This window comes from Pipistrellus hanaki (assembly GCF_964339955.1).
Source record: "Pipistrellus hanaki genome assembly, chromosome: 4".
Lineage (NCBI taxonomy): Eukaryota > Metazoa > Chordata > Mammalia > Chiroptera > Vespertilionidae > Pipistrellus > Pipistrellus hanaki.
In genome coordinates this window covers 79,243,240-79,262,909 of record NC_140506.1, presented here as the reverse complement: position 1 = coordinate 79,262,909, position 19,670 = coordinate 79,243,240, and the positions used below count along the sequence as shown (strand labels likewise).

Sequence of the window (19,670 nt, the reverse complement as noted above, 5' to 3'; positions counted from 1 at the left end):
GACTCATAAAACGGAGGGTAGAAAAGGGGTTGCCTGGGTCTGGGAGTGGGAGGCTAGGGAGAGGTCGGTAAAAGGTGCAAACTTGCAGCTGTCAGATGAATAAGATCTGAGGATGTAATGTAAAACATGGTGACTGTAGTTGATGACATGGTGTTGTATAATTGAAATTTGCTGAGCGACTATAACTTCAGTGTTCTCAACAAACTCCCCCACCAAAAAAAGGTAGACATGTGAGATGTTGCATGTGCTATGAGTTAGGTGAATGGGATAATCTTTACAATGTACACAATTGTCAAATCACCACAACCAATATCTTCCAATGTTATGTCAATCACTATAGGCCCAGTGCGCGAATTTCATGCCCTGGGCCTATAGTGATTGTCCCTAGTGGCTGCTGGATGCTGGCTGGGGCCTCTCTTCCCTGGGGCCAGCCAGGGGGAGGGGCTGCAGGCAGTTGGCTGGCCAGCCGCACTCGCTGGTCCAATTCCTTGTCAAAATTCCAGTTAAGGGGACAATTTGCATATTAGGCTTTTATTATGTAGGATACTTCAATAAAGCGGAAGGAAGGAAGGAAGGAAGGAAGGAAGGAAGGAAGGAAGGAAGGAAGGAAGGAAGGAAAGGAAAGGAAAGGAAGAAAGGAAAGGAAGGCAGGGAGAGAAGGAAGGAAAGGAAGAAAGGAAAGGAAGGCAGGGAGAGAAGGAAGAAAAGAAAGGAAGAAAAGAAAGGAAGGCAGGGAGAGAAGGAAGAAAACCAGCCTTCTCTCAAAGGGAGGACAGTTTTCAGTGCAGTGCTGCTACTCCATGGTCACATTAGAATCTCAGACTGGAACTTTCAACTCCTTTATCTCATAAGACAAAACATGGGTCTTGGAGTCCAGCTGACCCAAATGTTTGTCTCTGCTGGGCACTCTATGGAGAGAGCATCTATTCTTAGTTACTTAGCACCTCCCAGCCACAGTGAGATGGGTTTATCGTCATGGTATCTGCCACCTTCGACCTTAGGAAAATGAAATAATGAAACCTTGCATGCATAGTGCCTAGGACATAGTAAGTGCTCAGCTGGCCTTAGACATCATCATTGCTCTGTGAGAGTGTGCAGGGAAGGAAATGACTTACCCAGGGTCCCACGGTTGGTTCACAGCAGGAGCAGGGTTTGTACCCAGACTTGTGACCTTCTGTGCTGTCCCTGCCATACTATGCCACCATAAAGAGCCTTCGGAGAGTAGGGGCTTCTTTCTGGGCACTTATCTGGTTCTAATGTCCAAAAATCTGCCTTGAAATTTCTCAGTAAGGCCCTGACCCACATTGTTCAGTGGTTAGAGCTAAAGGGTTGAGGGTTCGATTCTGGGCCAAGGGCACATACCTGGATTGTAAATTCAATTCCCAACAATGGGAAAAGAATCATCATCATCCCATTGTGATAATTCCAATAAACAGCTGGTATTAGAATTACTGATAATTACTGATAATACCGATAATTATATATGTCCTTGGATGAGGATTAACAAAACAAAAAAAGAAATTTCCCCGTGGGAAAAAGGCACCTCCAGTCAAGTCTGACAGAAAACCTGGAATCTGACATGAATCCTGCTCCCCTGCACCTGCCTTTTGATGGTGTGAAACTGCCCCCTTCACAGTCTGGAATCACCACCCAGCCCGCTGAGGTCAGGGATGAATGGTTTGTCCCTCTTGGTTCCTTGTAAATGTCATTGCACTTTGGTTAGGACACTTAACCCGAGATCTGCTCTCTGTACGCAGTCTGAGCAGCAGATTCCCCCCACCCACCCCATCTTGCGTGCCTGACACTTTACGCCCAGTGACCACAGATCCTCACTTCCTCTGCTCCCCATCCCCTGGCAGCCACCCTCCCACTCTGATTCTATGACTTTGGCCATCTCAGACCTCTCCTCTGAGTGGATTCAGGCATTATCTGTCGTTCTGGTTTATATCACTCAGCATCCTGTCCTCGGTGTTCATCCCTTTGATCAACATGGTGCAACTACTATGGGATCAGTATGGAGGCTCCTTCAAAACAAAGCTAGCCCCAGCGGCGTGGCTCAGTGGTTGAGCATTTGACCTGTGAACCAGGAGGTCATGGTTCGATTCCTGGTGAAGGGCACGTGCCTAAGCTGCAGGCTTGATCCCCGGCATGGGGCGTGCAGGAGACAACCGATCAATAATTCTCTCTCATCATTGATGTTTTTCTCTCTCCCTTCCTCTCTGAAAAAAAAAAATGTATTAAATTAAAAAAAAATAAAACTAGAGTAACTACACGATCATCCACTTTATGGATGAAGCACTGACGATCCTAGTGTCTTTCCAAAGTCCCCACCAGGGAAAGCCAGAGTGGGGCACCAGTCTGGAACCCCAGCGCAGCGCCTTCCCTGCAGGCAGTGAGCTGGTGGCGCCAGCTCTGTCTTCGGACCCGAGCCCCGTTTGCACACAATATTGTTTCCACTTCTCTCCCTTCCCCAGACCCAACCAGCTCTCTCATCTGGAGCCGTGTCAGAAAGCTCCCCTGTTGCAGCGCGAGAGGCCCTTTGGAGTATAAATAGAACCAAGGGCTTTGTTGGTAGAGTAACTATTCCAGTCAAGCCGCGCCTTCGCTTCCCATGTGTTATTAATTGTGGTCTGAGGGAGATTCCGGTGGGGGGGGCGGGGGAGAGGGTTATTTGGAAGCAGCATCTACAGCCTGTGCTCAGCCATGGGAGCCTGTGCAGCCCTGGGGTGGTACTCCATAGCTGGACCCAGTGGTTAAACCAAACTTTATCTGATCACTGAGGATGAAGCCAAATAGAAATGATGACACTCACCCTGATGATGATGATAATGATGATAGATAGATAGATAGATAGCTCTTATTTATTGAGCATTTACTACAGGCCGTGCTGTGCTCAGTACTGGACACAAAATGCAATGACATTTACAGGGAATAAATGTCTGTGAGGCAGATGCTGTGATGATATAATTCTGATTTTTACAGATAATAAAATTGAGGCTTGGAGAGCTTGTGTAACCAATCCAAGCTGACACAGCTCTGCCTAACTAACTCCATTGTCGGCAAACTGTGGCTCATGAGCCACATGTGGTTCTTTGACCCCTTGAATGTGGCTCTTCCACAAAATACCACGGCCTGGGCCAGTCTATTTTGAAGAAGTGGCGTTAGAAGAAGTTTAAGTTTAAAAAACTTGGCTCTCTAAAGAAATATCAATCGTTGTACTGTTGATATTTGGCTCTGTTGACTAGTGAGTTTGCCAACCACTGGCCTAACCAGAGGCCCTGACCTTAACCCTTGCACCCGCTTTTCTTCCTGGATCATGTTCTGCAAAGTATCGCAGGCACAGTTGTTGCCACCTTCACGTTGACCCTTGCAAAGCGCCTTCCTCCTCGTCTCATCCTCGGAGCCCAAGGATTACTTTGTTCTTACAGGGCCCAGGACCACTGCGGCATACAGAGTTTGGGTGGCAGGCCTGACGTGGCACAGCTAGTCACTCACAGCTCTCCATGACTCCCTATCCTTGCCCCTCGCACCTGCCTCTCAGAAAGAAGCTCTCCCCCACTAACCTGGCTTTTCACATTTGTCTGAAGTCGGTGTCTCCTGCTGCCTCTGATCACTCAGATTCTTCCGCATATTTTATGTTTTGAGCCACAGGAACCTGATTATATTTTTAAATTCATAGTGTTTTTAGGAGCTGGGCAGCGTTTGGGTTTCAGTCCCTAATAGCATGCATTGCTCTGACCACTCGTCACTGCTTTTTGTCCTGCAGCTGTAAGTCCACTGACACACTTCCCCCAGGACAGGGTTTTCTCCTTTGAAAATGGGGGCAGTGTGATTGACAGGGCCATGGCTCCAGTGTCACAGGCTCACTCCGTTCCCAGCGCAGCTTCCTCCTCACTGGGACTTCTCTGCGCTTCACATCTTCCCTAACATCATGGGATGGTGATGATTCTTTTCTCGTAGAGGTTTGGGTAGAAGTAAAAACCATCATGCACAGAAATTACTTAGCTCATGGTAGGCACTCGATAAACAGCTGGTATTAGAATTACCGATAAGCATCACCTTTATGGGTATGTCTCATTATAAAAGTAACCCATTTTACAAAATGCAGATAAGGCAGGAAAGTATAAAGAAGACACAGAAACTGTCATCCCACTCTACGGACCTCTGTTAACATTTGGGAGCATGTCTTCTGAATGGTTACGGATTACATTTTAGGACTTCTCTTTTGCTTGCTATGTTATAGACGAGTTCTGTGTTGATAAGTATTAATAAGAGCGTTTGGTTGATCCTGTTTGAGACCATTATAAGTACTATTGAGGTCAAGACCACAGTACCTTTGCACTTGCCATGCCAGGTACCCAGAATCCTCCTCCATCCCTAACAATCACATGACTCATGCCCTCACTCATTCAGAGCTTGCTCAAGTGTCTCCCTTTCACATCACCCTCCACTGGCCACCGTGTCCAAAGGAACCCATCCCTTTACATGCTAAAGTTCTTTCTCTCCGTCACCTTTATCACCAACTGCAATAGTAGTCTCTGTTTGCTTACTTTTGTATTGGCTTTCTACCCCACTAGACTAAGCAGCATTCGGGAAAGGACTCTGTTGTGTTTGCTATGATAGGACATAGACAGAGAATGAAAGAATAAATGAACAAGATAATATCTTATACATAGAGACTTCCATATAAGCCTTTTCCTTCCTTTAACTTAGATTTTTAGGGGGTGGAGTGACTGGGTCAAGGGGAATGCATATTTAAAATTGCGGTACTTGTTGCCACATCGCCTCTGACAATGTGCCAGCTCCTGCTCCCTCCAGCAGGACGAGAGTCCATTCCCGCCTTGCTGGAACCTTGCCACAACCCATTGCCCATCTCACTCCTGGCGTAGGAGGCCGCGTGCTTTTCAGGGCCCCAGTCCCGGAAATGGTGGCCAGGGTGTGGAGGAGGCCCACGCCACGGGACACCTCTGCCCACGGCTGCGGTGCGGTTTATTGTCGTTTCCAGCTCCCCTGTGTCAGAGCAGCTTGCCGGAAAGGTCGTTACAGGAGCCAGGGATGTGGAGCAAAAATAGGAAGCTGGTTATTGGCAACCGGCGAAGGGAGCCATGCGGGAGCCTCAGTCCCTGAAATGGCACCCCACCCACACACACACACACACACACACACACCCTGCCGCAAGGTGGGGCAGAAAACTCACCCACTCACTCCCTTGTTCGTTCAGTAAGCTGTGTGGAGGTCCTACTATGTGCCAGTATGGGAGCGATTGCAGTTGGCGTTCTGGAGCCAACCTGAGGATGTCTCGCCACGTTTGGTGGATCCCTGGTCACATTACTCCACCTCTCTGAGCCCTGGCTTCCTCCTCCATCCCTGGGCTCTTGAGAGGGCAGGAGTTGGCCAGGCGAGAGGGGAAGGGTAGGAGTGTAAGGGACAGAAGAGACGGGGCAGGGCAGGCAGTCTTAGGCCTGGGGCGTTGTTTAACGCTGAGATTCTGGGACTCTGGTGTGCCTTTGCTTTTAAGGACAGCTGCAACGTTTGGAGGTTGGATAGGTCCAGCTTTTTTAATGTGGCTGCCTCTTCCTGTCTGTGTGTGTGTGTCTGATTATATGTTTGTCTCTATTTATACCTGCATATGTCTGTCTTTCTCAGGGTTTCTGTTTAGGTCTCTATATGTCTCTCTCCGTATGTGGGAGTAAAGGGGAGGGCTTTCTGTCCTCGGGTCTCCATGGCTTGTTCCAATGTGTGTGGGGGCTTTCTCTATCTCTATCCCTGCTCATTTGCTATCATCTGTGTATCCATCCATCATTTCTCTTTTTCTATCAATCTGTCTTTTTGCCTCTGTTTCTCGGTGTCTCTCTCTCTCTCTCTCTCTCTCTCTCTCTCTCTCTCTCTCTCTCTCTCTCATATGTCACTCTGTTTCTGCCTCTCATCACCATCTCCATCTGTCCCTGTGTGTGTGTGTGTGTGTGTGTGTGTGTGTGTGTGTGTGTGTGTGTTTGTGTCCTTTCTTTGGATGTTTTTGCTCCTTCTCACCTCCCCTAATCCCCAAAATAGCTGTCCTCCAGTTATTCCCTCTTGTCTTTGCTGCTCTCCAGGCCAGCTGCCTGGTCCACGGGGACTGTATATTTTTTAATGGAGGAGGCTGAGTGGGAGTGTTCGATTTCCCAGGCTCCCTCCCCCTCCAGAGGACAGCAACCTCCTTTGTGTCTGTCCATCTGTGCACCTCCCCCACATCCTAAAACCCTAAAGAGACATTGCAAAAGGCTCTTCTCAGCATCAACATGCAAGTTCCTCTAAAGACCAGAATCTTCATGCCGGTCCTACCGTCTCCCTGCTCTTAGCTTCAGGAGACGGTAGGCTGGAGGTGGCAAGGCCAGCACTCGGCTCAGCCACTCCCAGCTTTCACTCCCACGTCTGGCCTCACGCACTGTGTGACCGGAACAAAAGCCCCAACCTCTCTGAGCCTCAGAACATGGCAGTGCCTTCCGTCCAAAGCCAAGGGGCACTGATGCAGCCTCTGGCACAGGCTGGAGCACAGCAGGCCTGCAGGCAAGGTCAGCTTTTCTGGACCAGAGCACATCCATCCACTTGTTCATTCGGTCACTCAACAAGCATGGCAAGAGCCCGCCAGAGTGGCTCAGTGGTTGAGCATCGACCCATGAACCAGGAAGTCATGGTTCAATTCCTGGTCAGGACACATACCCAGGTTGCAGGCTGGATTCCAGTGTGGGGCATGCAGGAGGCAGCTGATCAATGATTCTCTCTCATCATTGATGTACCTATCCCTCTCTTTCTTCCTCTCTCTGACATAAATAAAAAAATAAATAAATAAATAAATAAAAACAAAAAAACAGTCATGACAAGAAACATTGTGGTTGGAGAGAACACAGGCTGATCCTGAAGGCCCTGTGAGTCTCAGTTGCTAAGGATTCCAGATTCATTGTTACCCAGAGACCTTGGGGCAGGGATGAGCAGTGTCATCTGAGTACAGCAGGAGCCCCTACAGCAGGGGTCCTCAAACTTTTTAAAGTGGGGGCCAGATCACGGTCCCTCAGAGAGCTGGAGGGCCGGACTATATGAACTACTAATTCCTACTGTAACACCTCGGCTGCGCTCACTGCCCAAAAAACCTGGCGGGCCAGATCAGACTCCTCTGCGGGCAGCATGTGGCCTGCGGGCCATAGTTTGAAGACCCCTGCCCTACAGAGTGGACTTCTCATGAAATACAGTGTCATGGACTATGGTGAGACCTTTGAAAAACCACCCAGTGAAATCCAGGTGGGAAAAAGTGGCACAAGTAGCTGTTGCTTCTAAGTGTCCCTCCCTTTTTTTTGATAAAGGGTCAAGGAGAGGTCATGCCCAGTGTGGCAAAGGCCCGTTCACGGCCTTTGGGCTGAGGTCTTGGGGAGAGAGTATAAGCTTTTCTCATATATTATCTTTTTACTTTGGATTCTCGCATTCCTTAATCCATTTATAATGCATCTGTGAAAACAGGCTCATGTTCTACATGTCTTTGTCCTCTAGGCCTTGTCCAGGAGTGGCAGGTAGGAGGTTTTTTTTAAGGATACTTCATGGTTGATTGGATGGATGGATGGATGGATGGTTGTATGAGTGTTTAAAGGGACATGATCCCTCCAGGCATACTCTCCCCCCCCCCCCCCCCAATGATCACCACAAAAGCCCCGTGTCTTGTGATTGGCTTGGAGAGAAGATTAGAGGGTGGTGAGGAGACCCCCCTGGTTGCTGCCCATTCTGTCTTCAACCAAAGCCACAAGGATAATTATCCTCAGGATCATAGCTACTGATTGAACAGCCAATGAGCCAAAGACCTTAGGACTCATCCGGAGAGCGTGGAGAAATGGGCTCAGAAGCTTTGGGCTACACTCTCGGAGGTCTCCTCTGTCCCTGCAGACAGACTGTCCCCTTCTTCCCCAGCCTCCAAGAGCAGCCTGAACACACTTCTATTGTAAAACAATTGAGCATTGTCGTCTGTTTTCCCAAGTTGGCTGAGAACTCCTCAAAAGCAAGGAGTCCCCTCTTCTTCCCCCATCCCCCCCAAAAAGCTTATTTTTCTAGTACCCAGCTCAGACCTTAGAATGTGGTAAAAGCTAAGTTAATATTGCATGGATCAACAAGTTGATAGCTAGATGGTTGAAGAGTAGATTCACGGATGATTTGCTTTGAGCATGCTGGATGAGTGGATGGATGAGTGGGTGGATGGATGGATGGATGATTGGTTTTAAAGGTGATGGGTGGTTGGATGGATGGATGAATAGATGATTGGTATTTTTTTATAATAAGCTGTTGAATGCTTTGCTAGATGGGTTGTTGAATGGTTTCTTGGTGATTGGTTAGATTTGGATGGATGGATAGATGACTGGATGGATGGATGGATGGATGGATGGATGGATGGAAGCGTGTCTGTAATGAAGACTAGAGTCAGCTTTTCACATGATACAGCAATCTGCCCTGCAGTGCCTCTGATAGTCCTCAAATGCATGCCTATTCACCTGCAGTAATTCAAAGGTATTTTCATTAACTAACAAGAAGAATTGTAAACTTTCCCAAATTCCGGGTATGGTGATGTAGTATATTTTAGTGGGTAAGGGCTTAGACTCTGAAAACAGACCTGGGTTTGAATCTCAGCTGAACTAATTAAAGCAGTGTGACCTGGAACAAATAAATCCCTTGGCCTCTCTAAGCTGTGGTTTCCACATCTGCAAAATGGAAATAATGTCATGGTGCAGGGTTGTTATGAGGGTTACATGAAATAATGAATGGCAAGGGCTGATCAATGCTCAGCAAACTCTATTGCTATTATTATGGCACTGAACCAAACGCACCCTCCTTTTCTCCACCAAGAATACGGTGTGCCATAGTGTTGTGTATTTAATGACAAACGAGACTAAATGGTCCCTCATCTCTTGTAGTTTATGTTCTAGTGGAATATTTAAACAATAAACAAGTAAATGAATAAACAATTTTAGGCAGTGCTAAATGCTATGCAGGAAACTGAAATAGGGTGAGGTGAAAGAGAGTCACCTGGCTGGGAGCGGGGTGAGATGGCCTTTTATTGATCTGTGAACTAATGACAGGAAGAAGCAGCCATGTAAAGAGCTAAGGAAAGGGTGCTCCAGGAGTAAGAATAGCCTGTGAAAAGGCGCTGAGGCAAACACCTCAAGTAAAGATAGAAAAGGGCCCGGGTGCGAGGTAAGTAGCAGTAGCAGAGCCTGCCAGTCAAGGCACCCAGGTCTGCAGGGGGCAGATCACATTGGCGTGGAGGCTGGGCCGTGCGACTTGGACATTAGCCATGCTCATCTCCTCCTGTCTTCTGGAACCACGGAGAAGGTGCCTTGTTCCTTTGGCAGCCGTTCCGCTTTCCGGTGGCAGCGGACAGGCTCCCAATCTCCTGGCTACACACTCCAGGCTACACACTCCCAGTTCTCGGCTTTCCCCATTGACATTCTGGGACACATGCAGCGAATGCCCTGACAATGGTTCTGGTCCCATTAGCCTCGAACCCACAGGAAATCAGGTTAGACTCAAAGGGAATCAGGCTGAAGAAAGCCGGGAGATCTCCAGCTGGAATTGTAATGATCTACTAAGCCAGTGGCTGTGTTTCTCCTTGAAACCTTGCCCCTGGTGCGTTTGCAGGAGAAAACAGCCCCTCTGAGCTGCATCTGGGATAAAAAACAAAACATCTGGAGCCATTTATCCAGGTGGGTCTGGTGTAGGATCCAGGCTTGCAAAGAAAACTAGGATTTGGCTGACGGTGGCCGATCTCCAGCTGGCTGATCTGGGAGCTCCAGCGGGTCCTCGGGCTCTAGCCCTCTCCCTCACTCGGCAGTGCTGCTTCTGTGTTGGGCCCTCTCAGGCAGCCTCCATGTGGGGACAAAGGCGCTTTTAGGACCCCCCAGTTTTGTGTGCACCAAAAAATGAGCATCTCTTATTTAGTTGTCTCAACAGAAGTGTAGAATTCTGTGTTTGGAGCTAATTAGCTTGGTTGGGTTACATACTCACCTCTGCATCACGCAAACTATGGCAAGGGAGATGCAGTGTTTGAACTAGCCAGGCCAAAATTCTGTGAATGCCCCTGAACTTGATAATGGAGGGAGGTCCTCCTCATCCATGTGGACTGAGATTGGAGGAGAGGGGGTGATACCTCCCAAAATACTGGCTGAGACTTTTCGCTATGCAAGAGGTATAAGTTCTAAAGACCTTCTGTACAGCATCGTGCTTGTAATCGACAAGACTCTACAGAGCTCTTAAAATTTTGCTAAGAGGGTAGATCTCCTGTTAGCTGTTCTCTCCACCATTTTTTTTTTTAATGGATGCCTTTCAGAGGAAACAGGAGAACAGACTTGGACAGATGGGTAAGACAGGTATCTTAAATTTTCCAGCTCAGAGGTAACTTCTCCTCCTCTGTGGTTCAGAGATGCATCTCTTATGCCTCTTATCTCCTCCTGTTCTATTGTTTAATATGTGTACCTGTGTCTCCGTCAGCTCTTTAAAGCTCCTTGGGGACGGAAATTGTGACTTAAGCACCTCACAGTACCCCCACTCCTATTGCACCAGGAGAGCATAAGGGTCCAGGACACGCTTGGTTATGCTGAACCAGGTTTCAGGGCCCAGTGTGACTGTGGTGCCCCGGCCCAGTCACACAAGACGAAGCATCAGAGAACCTGCCCCCGACAGGAGCTGCTGAGCCTCACCCACCTCTGCGATCTTTCCGGTTTTCCTCAGGCAAAGCCAATAAGAACGTCCAGTGGGACGAGGACTCCGTGGAGTACATGCTGGCCAACCCGGTCCGGATCGCTTTTGTCCTGGTGGTGCACGGCCGCGCCTCCCGGCAGCTGCAGCGCATGTTCAAGGCCATCTACCACAAAGACCACTTCTACTACATCCACGTGGACAAGGTGAGCCCCCGGCCGGTCGCCTCCCGCTGGCCTTCCTCTGCGGGTCCCTCTGCCCCTCTGCAAGCCAGCCTCCCTTTCAGGGAAGGCGAATAGGCTGAGCAGCGACCTCTCCTAGAACGTGTGTGTGTGTGTGTGTGTGTGTGTCAGGGAAGGCTAATAGGCTGAGCAGCGACCTCTCCTAGAACGTGTGTGTGTGTGTGTGTGTGTGTGTCTGTGAGAGAGACAGTCTCCATAAATACTGGCTTCTTCCCTCTTTTCCTCACTGTCCCACTGTCCAGTACACTGCCTGCCGCTCTGTGAGGAGAGCTATCCCAGGTGTGGGCACACTTTTCCTATGAAGGGCCATATAGAAAGATTTTAGGCTTGAAGGCCAGACCCGCTCTGTCACAGCTGCTCAGCTCTGCTGTTGTCATGTGAAAGCAGCCATAAACAACACGTAAATGAGTAATGAATGTGTGTGGCGGTGTCCCAATAAAACTTTATTTATAAAACCCCCGCAGCAGGCCTGCTGACTCCTGAACTGTCTTGTCCCAGGGGTTTCTCTTTGTTCCTGGAGTGTGACATGATTACGTCCTTACTCAAGAGGCAAAGGATCTGCTTCTAGCAGGCCTGTGAGAGGGGGATGGAGACATCCCGCTCCTCACAATACCCCTCAGGCTTCGGTACAGCCATATTTCACAGCTTGCTATCCTCAGACCTCATGCCTCCATCTGTATACAAATGCAAAGCCCCAGGCTCCTAGTGACCCGTAGGTCAGAGGATGGGGCCGGGGAATCTGCATCTAAAATAACTAACATAAAATGTAAACAATAATAAATGTTCGAATGGCCATGTAGAAAGATGCCCCCAACCCGAATCAGCTACTGGGCAACGTTCAGAAACCCTGCTGCCTAGAAGGGAAGGGACAGAGAGGGGGCAAGGGGCATGTCTGGGTGTTTTCTGGGCTGCTGAACGTCACCCCTTTCTCTCCTGGGACAAAGCGCTCCAACTACCTGCACCGCCAAGTACTCCAGTTCGCCCGGCAGTACAGCAACGTCCGCGTCACGCCCTGGCGGATGGCCACCATCTGGGGTGGCGCCAGCCTCCTGGCCACCTACCTGCAGAGCATGCGGGACCTGCTGGAGATGACCGACTGGCCCTGGGACTTCTTTATCAACCTCAGCGCTGCCGACTACCCCATCAGGTAAGGCGGCCCTCGGCCCCAGCGGCCTGTGCCGAGGTCCCACTCCCTCCCACCCTCCCTGGTCTTAGCGTTTTACCTCCTGTGCAGAGCAGCGTCTGCTCATGCGCTGTCTTCACAGATGCCTCAGCATAGGATCCACACTGGGTCTGAGCATCATTTGCACATTCACGCATTCATTCATTCAACAGATATTTGTTGCATATGCAGTTTTTCCCCCCCCGCTCTGTTTGAGGAAACACTAAAACGACTGTCACCCTTCCCCACATGGAGCTTTCAGTCAAGTCAGGGAGACAAATAACAAACAAAATAAGTCAAATGGTGCATGGGAAAAGCCAAGCCAAGAGGACACAGGGGAGAGTTGGAATTTTAACCAGCGTGACCAGGACTGCCCTCACTGGGTGGAATGGAAAAGGAAAGAGGAATGAGTCGCTCGGGCAGGGAAAGTGGTCCTGGATCAGGGAACAGCAGGTGCTGAGCCCTGGGGTGGAAACACACCTGGTGTGTCCAAGGAACAGTGGGGCTCAGTGTGGCTGGAACAGACTAAGTGAGGCGTAGGGGAGTAAGAGACAGAAGAGCAGAGAGCAACTCGGGGTGAGATTGTAGAGATTCCAGAATTTGGCTGTCATGCAAGCAAGATGGGAACCGCTGGTATGTTCTGAGCAGAGGAGGAGAAGGTGTGGCATCATAGTTAAACCAGGAGGGGCAGGGAGGGGGAAAAGAGGTTCAGTGCGACAGTTCAGGGACAGTCACAGATATGTGGGTGTCTTTGGGCTATCCAAGGACCTTGGGTATCTTGGATTTTATGCTTTGGCTCCTATCAAATTTTAACAAACAAATTGATTGTCTGCATTTTTTAATTGGCAAGTTTCATGTGAAACTACAGATTTTGAGCTTCTCTCGGTCTTCCCACTCAGCCTGCCGCCTGCTTGGCTACTGTTGAGTGGGGCAGATAGAGCAGCCCCCAGTCTGCAGCCCCAAGGTGGTGGAGATGCCACAGGAAGGTCCCTGTGCACAGATCTGCTCCGTAAAATAGACCATAAGCAAAGAAAACCCCTCCAGAGAGATTACAAAGGAAAAAGGCAAGAAAAATGAGGTCTATTTCTTTTTAAAAAATATATATTTCTTTTATTTATTTCATTGAGGGAGAAGGAGAAAGAGATAGAACCATCAATGATGAGAGAGAATCATTGATTGGCTGCTCCCTGCATGACCCCCACTGGGGATCGAGCCCGCAACCCGGGCACATGCCCTTGGCTGGAATTGAACCTGGGACCCTTCAGTCTGCAGGCCGATGCTCTATCCACTGAGCCAAACCATCTAGGGCTGAGGTCTATTTCCTAATAAGACGGCAGCTCTATGCTCGGCCGTGTCTTCCATCCTGATTTATTGAGGAGGCTGAGAGGCAGAAGTGAGTGGACGGGGAGGGGGACAGTGTGTGAAGCAGAGGGTCTTCCTCCTCCTGATGCCTTGAGGGCACTGAACAGCATTCCCAGAAATGAAGGGATCTTGAAAGAACTCACTCACTCTTTTATCAGGGCAATTTTCAAACGTGCACAAGAGTGCCGAGACTAATATAAGGAACCCCTACTTATACATCACCCGGTTTCAAAGATAATCAATTCGTGACAGGCTGGTAATGTCTATGCTCATGTCTCTTCCCCCCTTAGCACTCCCCCCTCCTCGTGAACCATTTCCAAAGCATCTTCAAATCATATCTATAAACATTTCAGTATATATCTCTCTTTGAACATAACATCAATATGATTATCACATCTAAAATATCCAGCAGTCATTCCTAAGTCATTAAATAGCGAGGCCACATATGCCCCGGAGTTTGGGTTTTGAGTGAGGATCTAGATGAGACACGGGCGTGGAAGGAAGGCCTCTATTTAAAGTGACCACCTTTAGTTCTGGGCTTGGTGGCTCCCGTCGTCTGCCAGGGGACCCTGGACTTGGGAGGAGACCTGGGGGAGGCACAGTCTTTGCTCATTTTAGGCAAAATGTACCTGACACCCTTGAACCTGAGAAAGATGATGGGGGTTATTTTCTTTTGTTTGAAGGATAGCAGGGGGAAAAAGTGATTTTTAAAACATCACTGGCAGGTTTTTATTTACTTATTCATTCAAACATTCATTCAAGGTTTATTAAGCAATTACCATGCTACGCATCATTTGGGCATTTAGTGAATAAAAGCCACACAGCCCCTACCTGGTGGTACCCTAGAAGGAATCAAATAATCATGTAAAAGAGGCATCATGCAAGGTGTGACAGGGCCATCAAGAGGAAGCAGCAGATGGTCAGAGCGCTAAGGGGCAAAATCAGGACGTCAGACAGGCCTTTGAATGTGCAGTTTTGAGTTGAGACCTGGGGGTAAGAAGGGATTATCAGCTCTGACCAGGTGGCTTGGTTGGTTAGAGCATTATCCTCTACACCAATGGGCTTTAGATTGGATTCCTGGTTGGGGTAAATGCAGGAGGCAACCATGGATGTTTCTCTCTCACTCTTTCTCCCTTCCTCTCTCTCCAAAATCAATAAACATAGCCTCAGGGGAGGATTAAAAAAAAAAAAAAAAAAAAAAAGATTGGCAAGCAAATGAGAGAAAAGTCATTCTAGTCTAGGATTTCCCAACCTGGGCGCTATTGGCATAATGGGCTGGAGCATTCCATGCTGAGGGGCTGTGTCCTGGGCACTGTAGGGTGTTTAGCAGTATCCCTGGCCTCCACCCACCCGATGCTCCTCCCCACCCCAGGCTCGGTGACAACCACAAATATCTCCAGTTCCTGTTTCCCTCAGGGCAGCATCACTCTCCAGTTCCTGGGAGAAAGGACAGCCTGGATAAGACTTGGGTGAAAGTTGAACTGGATGCGTTAGAGAAATTGAAACAGAGTGTAATAAAAGAACGAGGAGAGGTGAGTTAGCGAGGGACAGGGCAAGATGAGTTAGAACATTCTCCTCCATCTTCCAAGGAAGGACAGAGTTCAGAAATATCCTAACGTGTGTAGCTGCTGATGTGGGAGGTGCTTCCTTCAGTCCTCAAAGCAAACCTGCTTTATTGAAAGGCAAGCTGAGGCCCAAGGTCATATACAGAATACATGGCAGGCTGGGGATTAGAACCAGTTCTGTCTGGCCCTAAAGTTGGTATTCTTTCTGCTTGAAGCTGGTTCCTGGGGATGTCAGCTGGCCCAGAGTGGAGGGATGGCCCCAGGCCGCCTAGAGAGCATAGCAGCTCCTCAAACTCCAGGCTGGGCAGGCATGTGATTGCACCACCTGGCAGCAGGAAATCTCATGAGGAAAGGTCACCTATTGTCCACGAGTCTGACTAGCTAGGATCAAGATTACCACACTTTCTTCCAGGCCTCCCAGGAAGGCCCCAGAGATCATTTCAGCCTAGGTCAGGTGGCGGAACTCAGCCAGAGACCTCTGGAGATCAGTTAGGTGTGGCCAGGCCCCTGGACCTTCCCAGGAGATTCATGCCAGGTCTGGAGACTGCCCTCTAGAGGCTTTGTGTTGACTTGCAAGTTGACGCCATAACCAACCATCACCACTTAACTAAGGCTGCTCTGCCCGGTTATCAGAATCTCTACCATTTCAGCTTCCAAGAGGATGAGTGCTCCGACTCTCGGCAGGTGGCCAAGGTTTGAGTCTGAGTTCTGCCACTTCACTGGCAGAACTAAAACCATCAGAAGTAAATTCAGTCTTTGTGAGATCAGATTGTAGCAATGCAACCAGCAGAGTGTTGAGCACTTAGAAAGCGCCCAGTCATGTCCACAGTCAATTCCGTTGTGTGTGAGGCTGAGCCTCATATCCGAGGGGCCCAGAAGTCCTTCCTTAGACTGTGTGCCCCACCTATTTGGGGGTTCGGAGAAGAGAGTCATCATATTTCTAACTTTTTAGCTTCAGGCTCTGGGTCTCTGTGTCTCTGTCTCTCTGTCTTTCTCTGCTCTCATTTCCGTGCCCCCTCCCCCAGTTCTTCTGTCCACTGTGCTTTGCCAGCCTGGTGGCCAGAGGCATGTCATGCATCAGGCACTGCTGCTTCCTCTTGCTGTTGTTTTCACAAAGTTGCCCCACACAAAAACATATGAGTTTTGCAGACCAATGGTTTTATCCTGGGCAACTCTGATAGGCCTTCACTTCCCATCTGCCACTCCATCTGTAGCTTCCCAAACCACGACTTCTTCCATCTCCGGCTCAGCAAAGCTGCTTTAGCTTGTACCTGAGAAATGGCCCAGTCTCAGTGCTTATTTCATACGGAGGTTAGGACAATGAAAGGAAACTTGGCGTGTCAAGGGCTTGACACGGTGCCTGACATATAGAAAGTGCTTGGTAGACGCAGGCTGTTACTGGTGTGGCGATGGGATAGTGTGGGCACCACAGGCTGGGTGCAGTCATCAACTGAACTGCTTTTGGATTTCCGTTCATCGTGAAAAGACTGATGCAATATTTCTTGAGCTCACATCTCTTTCAGCAGTCGAAAAAGCAGTGTTAGACTGTAAAGGCCACTGTTCCAAGGGAAAGCAGGACAGAAGCACCTCGTTTGTCCACATGCAGACTATTTCTGCATTTGGAACATGCACGCTAAGTGCATTCAGGAATTCGGGTCCTCCGCTCTGGGGCTAACCAGCCCGCCTGGCCCATACGGGCTACGGTTGGAGCTGGTGCTGTATCCGGTGCATGGATGAAACAGGATATTTTCAAACACGGAGACCTTGTGAGGTCTTGAATCATCAGAGGACATGCTTTTATTCAATATATTCTACTCAGTAAGGCAGGAAATGGCTCTGGCATGCGTTAGTTACATGGGCCACAGGAAGGCTTGAAACCAGAAGCAGTCTGCACTGTTGCTTAGTTGAGGCCAATGTCTACCTTCACCAGGCCCTGTGTCTTAGGGCTAAATCCAGTGCAAAGGGAAGAAGGCTCCGTATGTCCTTGGCCCCTCCAGAGCTCACATGCTGTTTGTGATAGAGAGAGAGAGAGAGAAGAGAGAGAGAGAGAGAGAGAGAGAGAGAGAGAGCGAGAGCGCGCGAGCGCGAGCGCGAGAGCATATGACAGGGGAAATAGTATTTAAATTTTCAGCTAAACCCAGGGCCTACTATTTCTGACCCACCTGCGCTCACCATGTGGACATTTACGTTACACTTGACTGTGGACCTAAACCACTCTCTGGAGCTACCACCAGCCCAGAGCTCAGAGCGGTTCTGTGGAGCCTCGCCAGGAAGCACCAGCTCATAGACAGGAAGCAGGTGGCCGAGCTTCTCCAGAGACCAGCGTGTGTATGGGACTGATCAGGCGAGGCTCACCCGCATCCAGCAAACATTTGCTTTGTACCTACTATGTCCTAGACCTGCCACAGAGGCCTTTAATATAAGTTTTGTCTTAAATGTCATTTCCCACACAAAAACTTCTATGTAAGAAAGCGTAAAGAGGTTAGTGTGTTGAAACAGAACCTCCAGGAAACTTTGCAAGAAAGCCAAACTTTTGGTAATATTTAGCATGTTACCCTAGGATTGGAAGTTAAATTACCTGGTACGGATACTCAGGCATCAGCCTCTCCCTTACTTTGCATTCCTTTAGTTGGCTTAGGGTTTCTTGAGTGGGTCACGGAATTCCTTTGTCAGTAGCCAACCATATATAGCAAGTGCATGTATAGCACTTAATACCCCCTGGCATTTTTCTATGTAAATATTTTACATAGTCCTCACAGTGACCCTGTGCAGTATACTTTTGGTACCCCCATTTTTCAGATGGGGAAACTAAGGCACAATGATGTTAAGAAACCTGACCACAAGGATGTAGCCAGTAAGTGATAGAATCAGGATCTTTTTTTAAAATTGAGGTAAAATTCACTGACCATAAAATTAACCAATGGTTTGATCCAGTGGCCTTTAGTACATGCTCAATGGTGTGCAACCATCACCTCCATCTGGTTCCTAATCACTTCATCTCCCCACTAGGGAAGCCCTGTGCTTATGAAGTGATCCCTTGCCATTCACATCCCCCACTCACTTTCCCCACCAGCCCCTGTCAACCACTCATCTGTCTCCTGGGTTTGCTGATGTTGGATATTTCATATGAATGGAATCAGACAGGATGTGACATTTTGTGACAGACTTCTTTCACTTGGAACTAGTTTTTATGGTTATTCACATTGTAGCATGTATCGGTACGTCATTCCTTTTCATGGCCAAATGCTGTTCCATTGTGTAGATATACCACCGTATGATTAGCCTTCCCTGAACTGATAGGCCTGGAGTTCTTAAGAGCCCCCCCCAAAAAAAAACTCTGTCTCTTGGCTAGCTTGGATGATGCCATGTGCCCTGAGTCAAGGACCTCATCTGATTAAAGATGTGTCTGCATCACATGGGATTCCATACAGCATGGAGCTTGGGACTCTTGTTGACTGAGCCCTGATGATGTTGGGGCTAGGGTGGGGGTGTCATACCCAGAAGAGGCTGTGACCTTTCCCATTCAGACTGGTCCTCCTCTGCCTGCCTCTTCCCATGATTCCAGTTAGGTGAGACAGTTTTGGGGTTGAAGATGGGAAGATGGAAGATAAGGTTGAGGTGTAAGCTTCCCCTTTCCTCCTCTTTCTTCCTTCACCATCCAAGCCCCTCTGAAGGCGGTCTCCAGGGGGTGTTGGATAGGAAAGAGCTCAGGCCCCTGGTGAGCCAGCTAAAGACCATGCTCTGCTTCCACAGATGAGTTTGGGGGATGGGGCTTCTACTGACTCCATTCGTTCACTGGGTACCGGGCATTCAATGGTGAGGGAAAGCACAGCCAGTCCTTGCCCTCCTCATCATGGTCAAGTGCGCAGACTCAGGCCAGGCCACCTGGGGTCAATCCCAGCTCTTCTGTGTACTCGCCGTGCAAACTTGGACTTGAGAAAAATCACTCCATGTCTTGGTACCTTGGTCCCCTCATCTGTAAAACGGAGATAGCACAGTATCACCCATATGGTTGCTCGAGGATGACACGAGCTAACGTATGGAAGGTGCTCAGCCCCGGTAAGCACTGTCTATGTGACAGCCACTGTTATGAATGGGGGGGAGACTGACATCAATCAGAATGGTCACAGGAGGGAACGTGTCATCACAAAGTGGTCTAGAGGAAAGGAAGGAGGGGTCTAAGAGCACTTTGCAAGTGGGACTCCCTTAGCCTGGGGCCTGGAACGGCCTCCCTCAGGAGGCAGCATGGGAACTGAGATGAGTAAGAGGGGTAGGAGTTTGCCAGCGGAAGTGTGAGGGGTCCCAGGAGAGTGTTCCAAGAAACGGGGTGGCATGGGCAAGGGCCCTGTGGGAAGACAGCCCGTCACATGTATGAGGAGCTGAAAAAAGGCTAATGTGGCTGCAACTCAAAGAGCAAGGGGTTCCTGACTAGCAGTGAGATGGGTCGAGGCCAGCCCCTCGGAGACTTTAGGTTACCTGTTGGTGGTTGAAACCGTAGCCCATAAGTAATGTGGTTTTAGCGGGCAGTACTCCCATTTGCAGTCTGGAGAGATCATGTTGGCTACCCTGGGAGGGGTCTCCAGTGGGGAGGCCAGTGAGGAAGGGGGTGCTTGCTGACCCCAGAATTGTGCC

General features: G+C 49.1%; 1 protein-coding gene across 1 annotated transcript in view; it reads left to right on the top strand.

The window, feature by feature from the left end:
* XYLT1 (xylosyltransferase 1) overlaps positions 1–19,670 on the top strand; it is a 307,371-nt gene that overhangs the window by 223,614 nt on the left and 64,087 nt on the right. The window contains exons 4-5 of the mRNA XM_084880756.1: positions 10,741–10,913; positions 11,894–12,096. Coding sequence (XP_084736882.1) covers positions 10,741–10,913; positions 11,894–12,096 — 376 coding nt within the window. The remainder of the gene's footprint in view (positions 1–10,740; positions 10,914–11,893; positions 12,097–19,670) is intronic.